This window comes from Chenopodium album, chromosome 7, assembly GCF_948465745.1.
Source record: "Chenopodium album chromosome 7, dcCheAlbu1.1, whole genome shotgun sequence".
Taxonomy (NCBI): Eukaryota; Viridiplantae; Streptophyta; class Magnoliopsida; order Caryophyllales; family Amaranthaceae; genus Chenopodium; species Chenopodium album.
The window spans coordinates 7,356,703-7,378,310 of record NC_137840.1 but is presented as its reverse complement, the minus strand read 5'-3'; the positions used below and the strand labels follow the sequence as shown (position 1 = coordinate 7,378,310).

The window sequence follows — 21,608 nt, the reverse complement described above, 5'->3', positions numbered from 1 at the left end:
CGAAACTTTCAAAATTTACGATGTTTAGATACTTTTACTAAATGTTCAAAATTCGCAATTGTTCAGATTTTTTAACTAAATGTTCAAAATTTTCGATATTCAAATGTTTTTACAACATGTTTAAAATTTGCAATTGTTCAGATTTATTTACTAAATGTTCAATAATGTAGGCGTAGTGCACCTATTTTTATAAGCACCATGGTGCATCTTAAAATTTGCGCTCTAGAGGAGTCTGAGTAATATATTATCCTCATTAGGGGTGAGCATGGGACGGGTACCCGTACCATTAGTACTAACGGTTCGGGTACCCGATAACCAATATCACTAAAAGTGATATCCATAACCCGAACTGATAAGTTCGGGTACCCGGATTTTCGGAAAGGTTATCGGGTACCCAATAACGTATCCAATAGTGATAATTAAACTTAAAAAATTAGTTATTATGATATTTTTTAACACTAATTAACAGCAATACCACATGATCTTGACCAAATTATTAATAACATTAGTAATTATTGATATTATATAGTGATTATGAAGTAACGTAAGAGTTTAAATATTGAAAAGATAGATTTAAGTAGTTAAAAAAACAAAATAATTGCTTATCGGAACGGAACGGGTAACCGTTAATTTTAAAATGATACCCAAAAACCATACCCGATAACAAATTATCGGAACGGGTACCCGAACCGTTATGGTTATCGGATCGGGTACCCTAATTTTCGGAACGGTAACGGAACGGGTTTTCGGTTTTTCGGGTAGTTTTGCTCAGCCTTAATCCTCATAGTATAGGGAACTATACAAATTAACCCATTCCACGTAATTAGGTTAAAGTCTACTCTAACTCTAACAATTTTTTAGGCCCCGTTCTCTTCACCTTATTTTTGCTGAACTGAAATTATTTTTACTAAATTTCTATTATATCACTTCTTTAAAATTATTGATTTTACTAAAATGAAATTAATTTTATTAAACTTATTTTTCCTGAATACACGCATTATTTTTGTAAGGTGTAGTGCACAGGGCCTTACACCACATTTTCCTCAATCCTCACAAGCCCTAGGGTGAAGAGAACACTTCCTAGTCCAACATGCTCACAAGAGTCACAACCATAATACTACTCCGTATTTCATTGTGATATTGTTTTCCGGCTTGTAACAATTAACTTAACTTATGCCAAACATAACAGAATTACAGCAAACTCATAACATTATATCTCGCTCTCCCATAAACTTGTAACATTAAGTTTCCACTTTTGCTTTCCAAACACTGATCAACCAGATATGGAGTATTACGAAAACGATATTATGTATTTCGTATATTGGCTTTACAATCTGATAATTTGAACATTTATGCCTAAAGAAATTGACAACAAAATTAATCTACTAGTCCTCTATTACAAGTTAAAAATTAGTATAACAGTTCTTGCATTAGACAAGTATACGATGATATATGTATATACAAGTTATTTGCAGGGTTACATGTGATGTGGACTATCTTTAATAAACACTTCCATATCCACTATGGAGCACAATTAAAAAAAAAAAAAAATGATAGCTCAATCTTTACAAGCTTACCCAACATCTCTAAGAGATTGAGCAATGGCTAATTGGCTATCGAGGTAGATGATTCTTCAGCAATCGCATAAGAGAGGCACTACCCGTGGTTCTTTTATGGTCATCTTCAACCAGCTTTCGTCCACCTCTACCTCCCTGCAAAGGCAGCCATACTTATAACTCTACTTTTAAAAAATTTCATCTCACCCACCTTACAACTCTACTTTTAAAAAATTTCAAGAAGACCGGGAAATTGGTAGCATTATGGAAACTCAACTGTTCAAGGACTCAAGGAGCATGGGAGCACAAGCACAAAGAACTTATTTGAAGTCAAAACCTTGACTAACAATGCAATATGGCAGGTTAAATAGAGACTAATACAGTGTTTAGATGAGTAATTTGAAAATGGAATGGAGAAAGAGAACGGAAGGGAAATGGAGGGATGCATCATCCTTCTTCTGTGGACAATCCAAAACCCCAATTCTAAATTTGAAAAGATTCAGAAAGATTCCTTCCCTTCTACTTCCCTCCCCTCTCCCCTCCCCTCCCCTCTTCCCTCCTCTCTCCCCTCCCCTCTCCCCTCCCCTTCCATTTACTACTGATATCCAAAAACAATGTAAACGGAGCACAACTCACGAGAATATCGGAACAGAATTATCTGAGACTACCATACAAAAGCTTTCATAAACAACAACCTAGCATATATTCTCCAAGTAAATCATCATATATGGTTTAAGGCAACCGGACAAGCTTTCTGACAGAGAGGACATGACTTCTTGAAATCTCAGACATTGACATGACTTTATGTTGACTCACAGGGCATCTATTATGTTTGAAATTGTAAACATCGTTGGGCTTTTAGTATTTTCTGTTGATTATGATGAATCTTTAACTCATCGAACATCTCTGAGCACTAAGGTAAGGAGCTGAGGCCACAAGCCACATAAATTTGCAACAAGTATCTCATGGAATTTGCAATGAAAATAATTACAAGATGCAAGACAGCATTACAAGCCACAATGAGACATCCTATTCCTACTCTAAGCATTTCAGTGTGCGATTCAGAAAATTATTTAACGAGAAAAAAAATATTACCTTGAGCTTTTCAATCTCATCTGTAACATCTACGCTGCTAGCATCCCTCAACAATAATGATGAAGCTGGCATAAGACGCCTAATGATCACATATCATCACCAAGAAGGTAAAAAAAAAAAAAAAAAGAAAGAGCGATATTGGCAAACAAGATGGGAAAGGAACAAATGAAATATCAAATAATGTTTACATGAAGGCGAAATAATGATGAAATATCTCAAGTTGTTTACCTTTTAGGCCTTACAGCTTTTGAAGATTTTGAATGAGAAGCTTCCTTCGTTTCCAGCTCAGAGTTAAAATTGCTGCCCGGAACACTTGCCACATTTTCCTACAAAAGAAGAGGAACAATGACTAAATGACATATGGTATCTTTTACAGAATGCACAAGTATTATTCCAGATCTACTCCACTTATGGGATTAAGGCTTTTGATTGATTGGCAAGTATTATTCCAGGTTTTTACAAAAAGAAGCATTGTTTACCTTATCCTTCTCAATTTTTGTGTCACAGCCACAACTTTCACCTTGATCTATCAGATCCAAGACATGTGACCTCGACAGACAAGCAGCAGCATCTGAAGAAATTAAACAGATATTTACAATTATTTATTTGAACAAGGGTTGCAGCTCATTCTACAATTATTACAAAAGCAGCAATATATTGATACATTAGAGAAGTAACCACACCTGTTGATTTTTTATCACATTCCTTCCTTTGATCCTTCTCGTGATGATCACTTATGCTCGTGTCATGGGATATTTCACATTCCATCAGTGAATTCTGTACCTTAAGCAAAACGGGAAAACACCAAACAGCTGATTGAGATCATTGAAGTAATACAAATTGGAGCGTCAAATATTGACCATTAGATACATACTGCAAGGAATCAATATTAGCTTGGGGAATAAGTTAGAGTTTGTTATGAGAGTTTTTCTATAAATAGGCCTCATTAGGAGGAATAATCATCATGTTGAATATTGTTGAGGTTATGTTATTGGGAGAGAGTGAGCCTCTCGAAAGCTCATATTAGGAGAGAATCCACCTCTCGAAAGTGGAATTATCCTTCTATTAGTGTAAGTCACCTATTATCAATATAATCATCATTATTCTTCCCTAATTTCTGCCATATTTAGAGCTGTAATCTGGTCAGAAACCATGCTAATTCCTAGCACATACCTGATAACTTTGTGGCAAAGACATTTTTAGATCGGGAGAAGACAAGTTAGCTTTGTAAGAGGGCCTTGTCAAGATGACATCAGGATTAATACTCTCATCAACTGAAAGATAACCTTTTGTCCATGAAGGCAAATCTCCAATGTAAATCTAGACAAGACAAAATCATAGCTAATTACCAACTGATGTGGATAAACTCACCTATTGCTATATTATTTTCTAAATTAAAAGAATGATTAGTACTGTATCCTGAAATCTGTAAAACAAAGAGAGGAGGGCTGTCGAAAGAAAAGGGGAAACAAAACACCTACAACCAGAATCAATTGCAAAACAAGTCCAAACCTTTGAAACATTAATGGATCCAGACCCTTGGCTTTCTTTTATTGATCCAGACCGAATTTCCTTATCCTGATTAGAATTTCCAGGTGGTCTTCCCTCAAAATCAGTACACTGACACCCTGCTTCTGGTGATAAAGGGTCACCAACTTCACCTTCAAAATGTACATCTTTTTCCCAGGATAAATTCTTAGATTTGCATTCAGAATTAGAGTACTCATGTTTTTCTTCTGGCATTGTCACCCCCTCTAGTTCATAGTCATGGACAGTAGTACATTTTTCCCCTGATGTATGCAAGATTGTAATTTCCTTGCATTCAAGATTTGCAAGCTCTGCAAGCCCTTTTATGTCTGCAGAAACTACTTTTACAGGATCTGACAATTCTTCCTCACTGAATCTGGATTCCAAATTAGGGCCTCCAATAGAATAACTAGCCACACCAGGGCCTTGATTTTGATATGAACATTGAGACTTTAGATCGAGCAGTTCTTTTTCAATCGCGAGATATTTAGCATCTCCGATCCTGAGATTCTCTTTCAGAATATCAATATCTTTTTCCATGGTCTGTTTACAATTAAATACAAATGCAAGAGGGGTTAAGGACACATGAAAGCATTACAAGCAAACTACTAATAAAAAGTGTTAAAGTAAGCATCTTAACCTTGACTCTCTCCTTATACTGCTTCAACACAGACCACAGAGCCTTGGCAAATCCTTGCATGACATAGTACTGCCTATATATGTTTGAATTAGCAGAGTCAACCTTGGGAAGTAATTTCTCTTCCACTCTTTGTAAAGGACTTCTTTTGTTTCCATAAGAGTTGTCTAAAGTTTTAAGTTCTGAAATTGATAGAGTGGCTTCAGTGCAGAACAATGCAGAGAGAGAGAGAGCTCAATAAAATATCAAATATGGGATAATGGGAGCATGCATTCTCACTGACCTTCTTTGGGGGAGTCCTCTAAATCTCTATGAGTCGTCTGGGCATCATTCTACAAAAGGGTTAAAAAGACATTAAAAAGTAAGGCAAGATTATGTTCAATCAAGATAAACCTATGGTGATATAGACCAAGACATCAAGCATCAAGAGTACATATTGAGCAATGCAATCAGAAAGTTGAGTTAATGCACGTCTTCATCTGTCAAATAATTTCGTGCTACAGGATTTTGAATCAAGAAAATCTGAAGTCAAGATTTGAAGCTGGACAACCACGATAAACGAGTAAAGAATAATGATGATGGCGATGGACGACGATGATTTTACACATATTTATAGTCTAAAAGATGCTTAAATTGAACAAATGACTTATATGACTCAAATGAGAAACATAAAGACTTCAATCATTGTTCTGTATGATCAAAGAAGTAGTGACAATAATAAACAGCAATAATAGCAGTATCAAACGTAAATAAGGACATCTATAGGTTCAAAGATAACCTTCAGGCAGAATACTATAGAGAATTGAAGAAGAATTGTGTATTTTCATTAAAGACAAACCAAGCTTATATACAATTACAACCCTAAGAATTACGGTTACAATAAAAGTAATAAAGGATATACAGCCTAACATTAAGGAGAGAATTAAGGGAAGATAATTGAGAATATTATTTACAAGTAAATAACTAGAACCAAGGAGAGTATTAAGGGGAATATTGAATATAATGAGCAAGTATCATCAGTGATTAAATCAAGGATCAAATCAAGGATTGACCTTGACTTGATTATTCCTTATTATGCCCCCTCAAAATGGTCGGCCAAGTGGAAAGACCGATTTTGCGAACCATAGAAGTATAAGTTGTGCGTGGCAGTGGTTTTGTTAGAGCATCTGCCAATTGATCATTAGTAGATATGTAGGACACTCGGAGTTTGCCTGATTGTACATTTTCACGAACAAAATGGTAGTCTAGCCCGAGGTGCTTCATTTTTGAATGGAATACCGGGTTAGCACTAACATAGGTAGCACCAACATTGTCACAATAGATAGGAGTAGTTGGAAGTGTTAATCCTAGCTCCTGAAATAGATTACGAATCCATAGAATTTCAGCAGTTGCACTAGCCACAGCTCGATATTCTGCTTCCGTTGAAGAGCGAGCTCGAGTCTTTTGCTTTCTTGATGTCCATGATATAGGATTTCTGCCAAGATACACAATGTATGCTGTAGTTGATATATAATCATCCTTATCACGTGCCCAATCGGCATCCGAGAAAGCATGAAGAGTAGATGGAGAATTTTTATGAATAATCAGCCCCATATTAGTCGTCCCACTTAGGTATCGGAGGAGCCGTTTTAATGCTTGCCAATGATCTTCAGTTGGGCGTTGCATATATTGAGCTAATTTATTTACCGAGAAAGCGACATCCGGTCGAGTGAGACTAAGATATTGTAGACTGCCAACAAGAGTACGATATTTAGTGGGATCTTGTAAAGGCTTGCCTTCTAACATCAATGGAGGATGAGTTGCAAGAGGAGTAGCAAGTGGTTTGACATCATCCATTTTAGCCTTGCATAATATATCATGAATGTATTTCTTTTAGCTCAAGAACAAACCATCAGGGTGTGGTAGAAATTCAACTCCCAAAAAATAAGATAACTCTCCCAAATCCTTGAGGGAAAACCGTTGTGATATTTGTGAGATGAAATCTGAAATTGTGGTGTATTGCTAGTAACAATTATATCATCTACATAGACCAACAAATAAATAATTGATCCATTTAGATGTAGAGTAAATAATGATGAGTCGGAAATTGTGTTCTTGAACCCGAAATCAAGTAAAAATTGACGGAGCTCCTTGTACCACGCCCTTGGGGCTTGTTTGAGTCCATACAATGCCTTGTTTAACTTACACACGTAATTCGGATTAGTTGCATCATTGTAACCCGGTGGTTGGATGGTGTAAACCTCGTCTGTAAGAGTCCCCTGCGAAAAGGCATTGTTAATGTCAAGTTGGTGCAAAGACCAACCTTGACTAGTAGCAAGAGATAGAATAAGACGAACTGTGGCAGGTTTGACGACAGGACTAAAGGTCTCATTATAATCTAAACCCGGTCGTTGATGAAAACCTCTTGCCACGAGACGGGCCTTGTATTGTTTGATGGTACCATCAGGATGCCGTTTAATACGAAACACCCATTTGTACCCAATCACATTTTGTGATGTAGAAGGTGGTACAAGATTCCAGGTTTTGTTTCGAATGAGAGAATTGAACTCCTCATCCATAGCCTTCCTCCAAACAGGACTTTTAAGAGCTTGGGCAATGGTTTTGGGTTCAGTTTCTGTAACGTGTTTTGAATCATTATCTGTCACAGTGGCTAGAAGATTGAGTTTGTTGATAGGCTTTCTAATATTATTTTGAAGCCTAGTAGTCATGGTATGAGAAGGAGGAGGTGGAGGTGGAGGGATAGGTGGGGAATGTTGAGTTTCAGAAGTTGTAGGTGGGGTAGGAAGGAGGAATGATGTTGGAGTTGATGCAGCGGAAGGTGTAGGTGTTGTATTTATTTGGAAATCATTTGATTGATTCATAGAAGAGGTGGGTGGAGTAGTCAACGTGTTGGTTTGTAAGGGAAAAGTTTCAGTAGGTAAAGGAATATTTATAGGACACCACTCCTCAATAATACTAGTTAGAGAGTAGTTTGGTGTAAAAAGATCAGAATAAGGGAATTTATTTTCAACAAAGTGAACATGCCTTGAGGTATAGATCTTATGAGTTTTAGGATCTAAACAATAATATGCACTTTGAGTGGAAGAGTACCCCACAAATATACACGGAGTAGATTTTGGCTCTAGCTTGTGCTTAGTATATGGTTTTAACCAAGGATAACATAGACACCCGAAACTACGTAATTTGTGGTAATTTGGCATTTTTCCAAAGAGTTTGAGATAAGGAGAGGCATTATTTAGAGTTGGTGTCGGAAGACGATTTATCAAATAAACCGCTGTTGAGCACGCATTTGTCCAATATTCTAATGGCATGGAAGCATGAGTAAGAAGAGAAAGACATGTTTCAACAATGTGTCGGTGTCTTCTTTCCGAATAACCATTATGTTGAGGAGTATGAGGGGGTGTTGTGAGGCGTGATATCCCATCAATGGATAAGTATTCTTTAAGAGCCTCGTATTCACCACCATTATCAGAGTATAAGGTGATAAGAGGAAGTTGGAAAAAAATTTCTACTAGAGCTTTGTATCGGATAAAGACTTCCCTAGTATCCGATTTGAGCCTTAGAGGATAAAACCATATGTACTTTGTATAATGATCTACAAAAATTAGATAATATTTATATCCATCATGGGAGTAGAGGGGGGATGTCCAAAGATCAGTGTAAATATATTGTAGGGGAGCAGTAGATGAGATGGAGGAAATAGAAAATGGAAGTTGATGACTTTTATTGCAAGCACAAGAATTACAATCTAAAGTAGAGATACTAGAGACATTTAATTTATTTGTGGAGATGAGTTGTTTAAAAACTTTAAGAGATGGATGTCCCAATTTGTGATGCCAATCCAAAGAGTTATTGAGTGTGCTTGCGTGAACTTGAGGTAGGCTAGGTTGAATTTCATAGACTCCCGATTTAACCGGACCCCGGAAGAGAGATGCCCCCGTTTTGAGATCCTTCACATGAAAAGAGTTGGGTAAGAATTCAATGAAGGCATTATTATCAGCACAAAATTGAGAAATTGAGATGATATTTCGTGACATGGAGGGGACACATAGAACATTATTTAACTTTAGAGGAGAAGATGAGTGAGAAAAAGTAAGGGAGCCAATGTGAGAAATGTATAAACCTGTACCATCACCAATGATCAACTCCTCGGTACCATCATAAGGAGCATGAAGAGATAAGTTTTGTAGATCAGAAGTGACATGGTGCGAAGCCCCACTATCAAGGAGCCAAGTTGTTGAGCCAGAAGAGCTTGGTAAAGTAACAGCATGAGCTTGTGGCACATTTGACTTTGCACCATCAGATGAGGTCTTTGAATTGTATGTTTGACGAGGCGGGGTAGCATTGGGGAACCTCTGTGTAAATTGAGGGCATTGTGTGACAACATGACCTTGCTCTCTGCACCATTGACATTTGCCTAGAAAAGGGCGAGATTGTTTGTTAGCAATATTGCTAGACGGAGTAGGAAGGATACCTTGACCAGTAGACCTGGTAGCATTGCGGTTTTGTGGACGAGTGGTGGCAGCAAAGGCTGTTGCAAGGAGAGAGGAGTCTTGTTGACTTTGCTGAATTGTGAGTTCACGATTGATCAGCTTCTCATGCAATTCTTCAAAGGAAATTGGAGTATTCCTACCATTGACAGATTCAATGATTGGATTGTATGGAGTAACAAGGCCAAGGAGTACACGATCGATGAGATCCTCATGTTCAACTGGTTTTCCTAGAGCAGCAAGTTGGTCCGCACACGCCTTGATGGTCTGCATATATTCAGTGATGGTCCGATTTCCCTTGGATATACGATTGAATTGATCCTTCAATTGTTTGATGTGTCCTCGACTAGGCTTTGCATAAGTTCGTGCTAGGATATCCCATATATCCTTGGTAGTCTTTGCTTGAGAGACAAGTGGAATAAGAGATTGAGACAGAGTACCCACAAGAGCACCAAACAACAACTTGTCTTGCCTAATCCAGAATAAGTATGCTGGGTTAGGACTTTCAACATTGTCAGTGGTAAGGGTGGGCAGAGGTTTTGGAAGAGATCCATCAACATATTTGAATAAATCATGACCAATAAGAATGGCCTCCACTTGCATTTTCCATGAGAGATAATTAGTGGGAGTAAGTTTGATGGTATTGGTGATATTAACGAAGGTAAAAGGCTTAGTTGGGTCATCACCATTTGGGATTTGGCAGGAAGGAGTGGGGTTTGCCATGAGAATGATGTGGGAAAGTAAGAGAAGATAGAAAAGGGTTGAAAATTGGATCAAAAAGTCTGATACCATATAGAGAATTGAAGAAGAATTGTGTATTTTCATTAAAGACAAACCAAGCTTATATACAATTACAACCCTAAGAAATACGGTTACAATAAAAGTAATAAAGGATATACAGCCTAACATTAAGGAGAGAATTAAGGGAAGATAATTGAGAATATTATTTACAAGTAAATAACTAGAATCAAGGAGAGTATTAAGGGGAATATTGAATATAATGAGCAAGTATCATCAGTGATTAAATCAAGGATCAAATCAAGGATTGACCTTGACTTGATTATTCCTTATTAAATACCTCCTTATTACATGTGTGAATTTTGATTTACCAGAACTAGTTTAGTCGTCCATCCACTTTTAGACTACACAATATTTATTTTGACTAACTTGTGAATACTGTATTTTCACTTACTAATTTAAACAAGGCAGAAGTCAACTTAAAGATGCACCCATAATTCAGCAGTTCTTTTGCCTTGTGACTAAGTTCATGAGCACACATTTATTCTTTGTTTTGGAGAATATAATGAATTGATAAATAGAAACAATTCACAAAAGGCTCTCCACATTTAGCAATATGTAAAGCATACAGATATAAGCACAACCAACATTCAGAACAAATTTCCATACCCTGCAAACAGCAGATTCAGTCCTAGTCAACTTTGTTCTTTTCTTCTGCTCATTGCCAATAGTCTGATGGCGCTTCTTATTGCGGGGTAAATATGAAGTTTCTTCCACGTCACAGAACCTTAAGAGAATAATAGGGAGAGAGAGAGATTTAGACCATAAATTAAAAATACCATGTAATGATGCATTAAGTGCAAATAAAATTATTAATGCTTACTTAATTTGCATATATGGTGAAGCCTGTCTAAGGAGAAAGGATGTATCAAAGTAATCTTCTTCCCCGGGTCGTACTGTCAAAATCTGGAAATAATCAAGATCAGCCAAATGTTACTTGAATCAAGTAGTATAGCTGTTGATCTGGTATTAGACTGTAACAATTCAATTTAACGTTTTTGATTCGCAATCAGCCTTTTTTTTTAACAAACTCTCAAGGGATAAAGGAGAGCATGAATATAGACATTGGACATTGAGATGACATACCAAAGCCATACGCTTCCGGCCTTCCATATAATCTCGTAAATACCTAGTCAGCTTTTAAAAAACAAAGAAAAGTTAGTATTCTATCACATAGTCACATAGAACACAGAGAGTCTAGAACAAAAATATACGGAGTACAAACAATTTGAATACTGTCCTTTCCTGGAGATAATTCTCATTTATCATTCACAAACTGATGATTTGTGAATATCTAGATACTGACTTTATAAAAGCAGAAATATACAGTTAAAGCTGATTTAAAAGTGTGTAACTATATATTATCAAAAAAAAAAAGTGTGCAACTATAATAAAGCAAAAGGTTGTAAAAATGAGAGTTACCAATGAGCTCTGGAAGTGTTTCTGCATAGGTTTCTTGGGATTCTTCTGATGCTCCAATAATGACTAGCAAACATGATAGAAGTGCAAAATCACCAAGCATAAGAATGACAATACCCACAGAATAAATGCAATACTTCAATAGAATCTTCTTGCAGATATACAGATAAAGATAACAAAGGCTACTAGTAGCTTAAGTGTTAATTTGTTAATAATTGGTCAATGTGCAGGGGAAGATATGTGGAATATTAAAGAAAGTAAGAAACCACAAAGAATGCAAGCAAAAAGTTCAGACAACATACTCGAAGGCACAGCCCAAATACCATTGATGTGTTGTTGATAAAATTACTTTCAAGTAGCCTTCCACCCTGCAAAAGGATAGAGTACACTATCAACACAAAATTAACCACATTAATGAGCATTATTGCATAAAGCATCTTTACAGTTTTGTTACAACAGTTTTTTTTTTATCATAAATAAAGACTTTTGCAACTTACATTGATATAGTATGTATGCACTCCTGTTTTTTAGTCTCTACCAGAGAATCCAAGACCCACTTCAACATAAACTATAAAAATTTGGTAGGCATTTCTATGCCAAAGGCCAAAATACACTTTGACACATATGCCGAAGTACAAAATAAAATAATTCTAGCCTTGTCATGACTTTCGCTTGGCTTATATCTTAGGTCAATATATATTTATTATGATTTGTTGTTGTCAACTCAATAATAGTAGTCAAGAAACAAGGATCTTGCATACAAAGAAACATCAGCACAGTACTCTAACATCAGGCATACACAACAAAATAAGAAATCACTATTACAACAAAGATACAAGTCACGTTGAATAATATTCAGTGTAAAGTAATTCATCAAGGCACACACAAAAAATTACTGCTTTGGCAATAACGTTTTGAGCAAATAAACAAGACAATATTCTCTTGTCATTTATAGTTTTTATAATGTGTTCCAAAATACAGTAGCTCACCTTATTTCCAGTTTTCTTCTCTCTTTCAGCACCAGCAAGATCAACAAAAGTCAATACAGCTTCATTAGGCATAGATTCACTCCTCCCCACAGTCTCATCAACAGTACAGCGAATGTTAATTATGCATTGTGAGCGGCTACAATATAGTGAACATACATATGAGCAACAGAGATGGGTACAAGAACTCCAAAGCCAAGGCTAGCCAAACAATTCCCAAAACTAGTGACGTAATTTTCACCAACCTGGATTGACTGTTAGAGTTTGTCATTGCAGTGACACGTTTTGATTTTGCATGGTTTAATAGATATTCTGCTTGTGCAACGTCTTTGATTAAAACCTGTTTAAGTACATAAACCATTTAAATGCATCAAAGAAGACAAAACAGTCATATAATTCAGCACCGCGTGAATGGATTACTAAAACAGACAATTTACCTCTTTAAGGCCTTTAACAGCAGATTGTTGCAAGTAGATATCAGATCCATCTGGAGACAAATCTGACAACTTTTCACCCTTTCCTTTCTCAGAATAAATTTCAAAAATGGATAAATAAAATGACCTGCATAGAACCACAGGAAAAAAACCAATAAGCCCTCCTCTATCTATTCATAATGACACAAGATAACTGAAAAGATCCTGAAAATTTTATCCTCCAGATTGCTTCCATGATAAGTGACAGAAATACTTACAAATGATGCAAAAATTAAACAAAATCAACAAATGAGATTTCCAGCTGTCACCATATAGTTAAGGTTCTACATCATCATAATATAACTGAAATATTAGCCTAACCAATAGAAAATGTACATAGTAATAAGAGCAAAGCTAGGATTTTGTGACTGGACCAAGATACTTACATATTGCAACCAAAAAAAAAAAAGGTTTCAAGAAGATCAGTCAGTCCCCTTATCCTAAAGCTTATGATATTCATATCTAAAAACTTAATTGAGTAATCACATCAATAATGGAATAAAAGTCTAGAAAAAAAGTTTCGCTATTTTATTACTCCGTAATAGTAGAAAACAATTAAAATCATTATTTCCAATTTCTTCCTGTAAGTAAGGTGGAATTCTGGTTATAAATAAACTGGAAAAAACACGGCATGAAAGCATCAATTAGCCTACCCAAGTGTAGACACCTAAAAATGTCTCCCCAAAACTAAATCCGATGATGAACAATCTTTCACCGCCATTATTAGTCGGGTTGAGTATTTGATCTTGGAGTACTTAAATCCATATTCAGTCCCAATACATTTCATAAACTAACCTAATTCTTAGCCCATTTTCCCAAACCATTACTTATTTTCTTCTTTTCGTGTTCACATCACAAAACCGAGCTAATCTGATTTCGTGGTGTAGACACCTAAAAATGCCTCCCAAAAACCAAACCCGATGATGAACAACCTTTCACCGCCTTCAACAAGCTTGATCATCAAATCATTCTTTCTCCCTCTTTAGCCTAAACACTAGCCTCCTTATTCTTCCATTATTTTTCCCTTAAGCACTCCAAGGAATCCATACAATACCCGAAATACTATACTTAAACCAAGGCGTGAAAGGTATAATTGACTGAGGGTTTGGACCAAATCAAATCTACATTTATTTAATTTAATTTGTATTTGATTTATATTTTTTTATTGAAGTTACTAACAATTTATTCATGATGTAGCAATTTAAAGAAACGCGCGGAATGTGAGTAATTAATTAATTTAATTACTCTTATTTTATTTTAATATTGCTAGTATCATGATTAGGTGTATTTATATTCGATTTGACTAACGTTATTATTGTTAAATTGCTTCCAATATTATTGTTTATTCTATTGTTGTTATGATCACCGTATTGCATGTTTAAAGGGAATATGTAATTGAAAATCACGCCTAATAAGATAATTTGGATGACCGGTTTAGGTTCTTTTTTAATCTTATTGTTTAATCAAGTGATCACTAATATTTTAGAATTATATGTTGCATTAATATTCAACCAATTTAGCATAATAATAGATTGGAGCGAATTAAATATTTTGTTTGTATGCCTTAGAGATCGCAGAAATCACTTTTCACAATAAGAATCGAGTAGAGGACATTACGGCCAAATGTGACTCCATGACTCACTTCCTACCATCATCCCTGATCCTCCTTTCGTGGTTCCAAACCATATGGAGTTAGTAATCTCATAGATTATGAATGGGGTATTACCTTCACGGGTCAATCGTTGTTGCCTTCGTTGTCCCTTAATTGTGGTTGCCTTAAATGATCCGTGAACGGTTTACAAGTTCTTTAAAAACTTGTTGGCGGCTCCCTACTTTCCTTGTCCCTAATCGTATGTCAATTCTCACTTCTTATGAGTGTCAAACATATTCACAACATGCTTAACGTAGGCGCAATTCGAGCGAAGCCTAAACGTGGCTATATAATTTTGATCCAAATATTATTTGGTTGGATAGCCCTTGAACTTGAAATAAGCTTTCCAACGGTATATCATAAGCCCAATTCCAATTTAAAATGAAGAAGATGTGAGCAAAACACTAAACTCGGCCCAAAACTAACACCCTTTCACTAAAAATGGCCATATCTTAAAATCTACAAAAGATTTTGATCTTATTCCAAGTGGGTTGGAAAGTAGACTTGATAGGTTTTCCAACGATATATTATATGCTTTATTCCAAGTTACGGTTCAAAAGTAATCATAGTTTTAAAAACGCGTAAAAACTGGAATTACCGCGCAACACCTTAAACACCGCGTCACGGTACAAGCTGACGTGTCACGGTGCCTTGTACCGTGACACGGTACTCTTCACCGTGTCACAGTGCTTTCCCGTGTCTTTTCCGCGTTTTTCTCACGCGCTAAAATGAATTTGGACACATTTTTTGGCAGAATTGTACACCGTGACACGGTGCAGTGTGCTGTAGCGTGCCAGAGTGGACAGCACCGTGACACGGTGCAGTGTGCTGTAGCGTGCCAGAGTGGACAGCACCGTGTCACGGTGCCCAATTAGGGTTTTTCCGCGGCTCGTATCTCTTCTATGGTTCCGTGCATTCCCCTATTCGTTTCCTCTATAAATACCCTCTCATTTCTGTAGTTTGGGGCACCAAAATTCATTCTCTTTCTCCCTACACCAAATCATTTTCTCTTCCTCTCTTATACATCAAAACCTTTTCTCTTCTCTCTCTTGCTTAAACCTAATTTCTAGCCTTCCTTAATCTTCCACCATACTTCCCTTAAGCACTCCAAAGAGTCCATACAACACCCGAGGTTCAGTCCTTAAACCAAGGTGTGAAAGGTACAATTGACTGATGGTTTGGACCAAATCAACTCTACTTTTTATTTAATTTTATTTCCATTTGATTTATATTTTTATTGAAGTTACCAACAATTTATTCATGATGTAGCAATTCAAGGAAATGTGTAAAGTGGGTAATTAATCACTTTTTTTTTTTGAAAAGGGTAATTAATCACTTAATTACTCTTATTATTATTCTTGTTGCTAGTATCATGATTAGGGTTATTGTTATTTCATTTGACTAACGTTATTATTGTTAAATTGTTTCCATATTAATGTTTATTTTATTATATTTTTATGATCACCATATTGCATGTTAAAGGGAATATGTAATTGAAAATCACGATTAATAAGATATTTGAACAACCGGTTTAGGTTCCTTCTTAATCTTGTTATTTAATTAAGTGATCACAAATATTTTAGAATTATATGTTGCATTAATATTCAACCAATTTAGCATAATAATAGTTTGGATTAAATTGAATCTTTATTTGCATGCCTTAGAGATCGCAGGAATCACTTTTCACTAAAAGAATCGAGTAGAGGCCAATACGAGCGAATGTGACTCCAGGACTCACTTCGTACCATCATCCCCGATCCTCCTTTTGTGGTTCCGAACCATATGGAGTTAGTAATTCCAAGGATTATGAATGAGATATAACCTTCACAGGTCAATCGTTGTTGCCTATGGTTGTCCCTAATCGTATATATCAATTCTCACTTTCTATGAGTGTCAAGCATATTCACACATGTTTAACGTATAGGCGCACTTCGAACGACGCCTACACCAAGCGACTTAACTGAGGGAGAGTTAAGCCTCATACAATTTTATTTGATATCTAATTAATAGTAGAGAAAGTAAACAGAAGGTAGTCATCCTTTTTCTTTGTTAGGTAAATTATAGGTAGTATTAATTTTAATAGTTTACTACCCCCAACCCCCCCCCCCCCCCCCAAAAAAAAAAAAAAAAAAAAAAAAAAAAAAAAAAAAAACACACACAACAGGGTCAATTGACCAGATTGGTAAATAAAAAAGACCTTTAGCGACAATTTGGTAAAAAAATGACTCCGGCGACAATTTGGTAAAAAAAGTTTACCCTACGCGACAATTTGGTAAATAAAATTATCTCAGGCGACATTTAACCCAAAAATACAAAAATTTCCGACAAATTACTCACGAATACTTAATTTAGTTCGTTTTCGTGTTTTTTTTTTTTTATCAACCTTTTTATGGAATAACAATTTCAAGAAAAAAAGCATGCTAAGTATCTGTGAGAAAATTAAGGAACTAATAGGAGGAGAGAAATATAAGGAGGGTAATAGGGACGATTACCTTTTGTTTAGTTTTTAATTTGCTAATTAAAAGAAACAATATTAGTGATTGTTGGAGAAACAATCTGAATCATTGTTAATTAGCATTATATTCATCATAAATATGCAGAATCACAATGTAGAAATAGATTAAAAAAAATTATTCATTTTTATTCACGTCAAAAGTTTTAGCATTAAGAAAGTTTTTTACTTATGTTTATTATTTCCTTCATAGTGGTTATTTGTCTATCCCATATATTGTTTATCTTTGTGAGGTATCGGTTTCATATTATCTAGTAGAAGTCACATTTCCGCTATGAGAGCTCTAACAATTGGTATCAGAGCCGACGTCAAAATCTTAAGTGATAAAATTTTTGATTTTTTAAAATTAATTATAATGGCATCTACTAGTGGAACGGTTAAAGTTGGGAAATATGAAATCGAAAAATTCAATGGTAAAAATGATTTTTCCTATTGGAGGATGCAAATGAAAAATTTGCTTGTATCACAAAAGTTGCATAAGGCATTGGCAGGAAAAGAACAAAAACCCGGGGACATGAGGATATTGACGTTGCATTCTTGGTAAATGAAGAAGCAACAGCCGCTGGAGTGTGGACAAAGTTAGAGACTAATTTTATGACAAAAACTCTAACAAATAGGATCTACTTAAAATCCAAATTGTATACATGCAAGATGGATGAAGGCACCTCAATCCGGGAGTATATTAATAAGTTTGATAGGATTATATCAGACTTGAATGATATTGACATGAAGGTAGATGAGGAAGACCAAGCACTCATGTTATTGCTTTCATTACCGAAATCCTATGAAAATCTTGTTCAAACATTGATGCTTGTGGGTGATACTCTAACCATGGATGAAACTAGGACATTGCTTTTAGCGGATGACCTTCGAAAGGTTGCTACAAGCGGAATGATGTCTGGTAATGGAAGAGAACACAACGAACAAGCTCAGCGATTGTTTGCAAAAAGATGAAGGACTAATGAAAGAGGGCGAAGCAAGGGAGGAAAGTTTAGATCAAAATCTAGACCTCTTGCGGAAAGGCCATGTTTTAAATGTGGCGAGCTTGGTCATTTTAAAGCTAATTGCCCTACGAGGGTAATAATCAAGAAGAACACCAACGACAACTCCGGGGAAAACAACATGGAAAACAAGAAGCTAGTTTTGTCTCAAATGACGAGGATGATTATTGTTACTCGGTTTCAGAACAGTGCAATGAGATATTTGTTAAGAAAGTTTTTTTCTTATATTTATTATTTCCTTCATAGTTGTTTATCTTTGTGAGGTATCTGTTTCATATTATCTAGTAGAAGCCACATTTCCGCTGCGAGAGCTCTAACAGTATCAATTTTCACTTAAAGTTCATACCACCTATAAACGAAGTGTTTTTGAAAGGGTTGCAAATAAATTGGTATCGGAATTTAGCAAAATAAAAAGGAGATGACATATTAATTCAAAATTTTAAAAGGGGAAAATAAATTTAAAACACAAAAACAAATTAAATTTGTAATTAGGATTTTTAAAGAGTTTGTCGGAAAAAATTAGATTTTTTGGTCTAAATGTCGCCGGATATTTTTTTACCAAATTGTCGCATTTGGTTAACTTTTTTTTACCAAGGAGTAAGTTTTTTTACCAAATTGTCACTTGGGGTCTTTTTTATTTACCAATGTGGTCAATTGACCCACAACGAAGCTAGCATAATTGCAAAATCACTCCGATAATATGTGGCAATTCCCCAAAACCTTAAGGCCAAGCCACTTTATAGTCTATCTATTCTCAAATTATCATTACACAACGCAGAACTTGACAAGCAAATATATTCAAAACAGTACCTAGAGAAGTAGAATGATTCTATTTAAACTTATCGTACTCGTTTTCCCACAATTTCATAACACTAATACATGAATCCATATCAGTTACCTACAAAAGGGATTATCATAAAAGCACAGAACTACCTTTAATAACATCACACAACAAAGACTTCTAAAGAGCAACATCGAGAAAAAAACGAATTACCATCTCACACAAATACTATATGTAGTACTATTAATTGAACCTCAAAAAGCAAAATGTGAACATAATCACCTCGATATCATGGACGATTTACTGGCTTCAGCATCGAAAATGTGGCGAAGAGCACGAGGAACCAAACCGGGTTCGTTGACAGACCCGAAAACGGTGTGAGTTTTCCCAGAACCACTAGGCCCTAAAGCAGCCAAAAGCCCGCTTTTTCCATTTAGAAACCCCTCAACCATAGTTCTCATGAGCTTATCATACACTTCATCCTACACATATATATAACCACAATTCACTTAAAAAATTATGCGATCAATTGATCAATCACATAAGGAAATCCTAAAAACCTAAAAACGAGGGGAAATTCAAACAACAAACCTGAGAAGAATCTGAAGAAAAAACATGCGAAAATCCGTTGTAAACTTCAGACTTCAACCTATTAGAATCGCAAATTGGGGGAATAATCGTAATAGAGTGAGAATCGTCATTGATCGTAAGGCAACTCTTACTGGGTTTTTTCGAAATGGGTTGTTTCGATTTAGAGGGTTTAGAAGGAGCAATTGGAAGGGGGCGAACTCTGAGGAAGACATTGAGAGAATTTGAGGAATCTGGTTGATATGGGGATGGAATTTTAGGGTTTTGTAAGAGTTGAACATCTATTGATAAGATGTCATCGAGTGGAAAATTGGGGATGTTGAGATTTTTGGAGGAGAGAGAATGAGATGAAGGTGATTTTGCGGCGGTCTTAGAGGCGGAGGGTCTTGCTCTCCGGGGAGGATTCCGGCGGATTGTGACGGTGGTCGGACATTGTTGTGGACTGCTTTCCTCCATTTTTCTCTGCATCTCGCTTTTTTGAGTTGGTGTATCGTTGAGAAATGAGAAAGGGGAGAAGAAACGAAAATTTGAATTCAGATATCTTTAACGTCACTCAATTGAACTTGGTCTCCTATTTTTGAGTTTACATTTTTTTTTTTTTTTTTTTTTCCTACTTTGATCCAGAGTCGTGATGCCTCCTACCCGAAAAATACCATAACTAGGGTCTGTTCTATTTAAATTATTTTCATTTCAATTCAGCTCTACTAAGTTCAATTCACATCTTAATATTCTTTTCTCATAAAATATTTAGTTCAGTTCAACTTCAATCAATTCAGTAATCAGAACAGGCCCTTAAGGCAAAAATGTACTTTCAAGCAAAAAGTTATACACAGTATTTTATTTTATTTTATTTTATTTTTAAGGAAAACCGAGCTAATGCATTAATTTAAGGATAAACTAGTGTGTGTTCCGGGCAATGTCCCGCATTGCTAGTTTGTACTTCTTTAATTTGATGATTATGTTCAACCATTGTATAGCTAGTGTGTGATTTGGGCGTTGTCTCGGATGTTTTTTTTTTTTTTTTCTTCATATGTATTTATTTTCTAATCTTGTGGAAAATAAATTAAATAACCTCTAATTTAAAAGGAATATATAATATTAAATATGTGAAATTTAAAACACTAATAAAAGTTGGGTGAGATGGTAAGTATGTAGCATTTATTTGTTTGAGATTTAGGGTATACGTTGAAGAGTGCTACGTGGCACCGTTCCTTTAAAAGGAACGCCTTTTAATATATAGTATAGATAATCCGAAAGTACATAGGGAGAGAACTTTGAAGGGCAATGATTCACCCGCACTTGTTCAATCCCAAACGACACTAGCTTAGCAAGGTGATGTGCAATAGAATAATCATCCCTTTTTAAATGAGACCAACTAAAAGACTTAAAATTACAACTCAAAGACAAATGGTAGCTTTCGAGGGATGATGCACAAGAACCTGGCAGTCCGACTCCAATACTACTTCCTCCAACCCATGTTGTTTGGCAAGTTTCACAGCAAGCAAGAGGGCCTTTGCTTCAGCTACTTCCGGAGGCCACCAGCAGGCTTGTGTTCTCCTTGTTGCATCAAACACAACTTCCCCCTCATGATCTTTGGCCACCGCTCCCACCCCACCCATCCTTCCTCTCTCAACGTTGCATTAGCATTTATTTTTACCCTTCCAACTGGTGGCGCTACCCATCTCTTGCTTGACTTAAATCTCTTTGGGGTTGTGGCATAAATCTTCTTGTTATACTCACCGTTTTCCTTTACAAGTCTCTAGTGTCTAGCCAACAAGACATCATTTGGAGTGTATTTGCCTTGAAATATTTTCAAATTCCTTTCGCCACAAATCACCCATGCCAAGCTACTTTTTGCTTTAAGCTTACCTCCATCCACTGAGCCAACAATTCAGCCATATCTTCTCCATGTTGCAATAGTTATGCACAACCACTTTCCTCCCACAAATCTTGCACTCAACCACACTTAAAAAGAGCATGGTTTGTTGATTCACTCGCCAGACCGTGCCAAGGACAAGCATCTTGGTCAAGCAACTGGTGAGTCTCTATCAACTCTCTAGTAGGGAGCGTCTTTATGCACACTCGCCAAAGGAG

At 36.0% G+C, this 21,608-nt stretch overlaps 1 protein-coding gene across 5 annotated transcripts; it reads right to left on the bottom strand.

The window, feature by feature from the left end:
- Positions 1–1,105: 1,105 nt before the first annotated feature.
- Positions 1,106–20,147, bottom strand: LOC145638872 (kinesin-like protein KIN-6). 5 transcript variants are annotated; one of them, XM_081689922.1, is made up of 19 exons: positions 19,518–20,147; positions 19,209–19,408; positions 12,946–13,069; positions 12,754–12,848; positions 12,512–12,647; positions 11,825–11,890; positions 11,526–11,588; positions 11,190–11,240; positions 10,927–11,009; positions 10,713–10,830; positions 5,099–5,147; positions 4,819–4,997; positions 4,164–4,721; positions 3,825–3,971; positions 3,335–3,434; positions 3,131–3,222; positions 2,880–2,977; positions 2,652–2,730; positions 1,106–1,712 (listed from the first exon to the last, which is right to left on the bottom strand). In XM_081689922.1, exons 1-19 carry the CDS (start codon positions 19,980–19,982, stop codon positions 1,614–1,616), a joined length of 2,802 nt encoding a protein of 933 aa, XP_081546048.1. In that variant the 5' UTR covers positions 19,983–20,147; the 3' UTR covers positions 1,106–1,613. The 5 variants fall into 5 exon arrangements, with proteins under 5 accessions (XP_081546048.1, XP_081546052.1, XP_081546049.1 ...); XM_081689926.1 differs by having other exon boundaries at positions 2,652–2,716; XM_081689923.1 differs by having other exon boundaries at positions 3,335–3,428.
- Between the last annotated feature and the right edge of the window lie 1,461 nt (positions 20,148–21,608).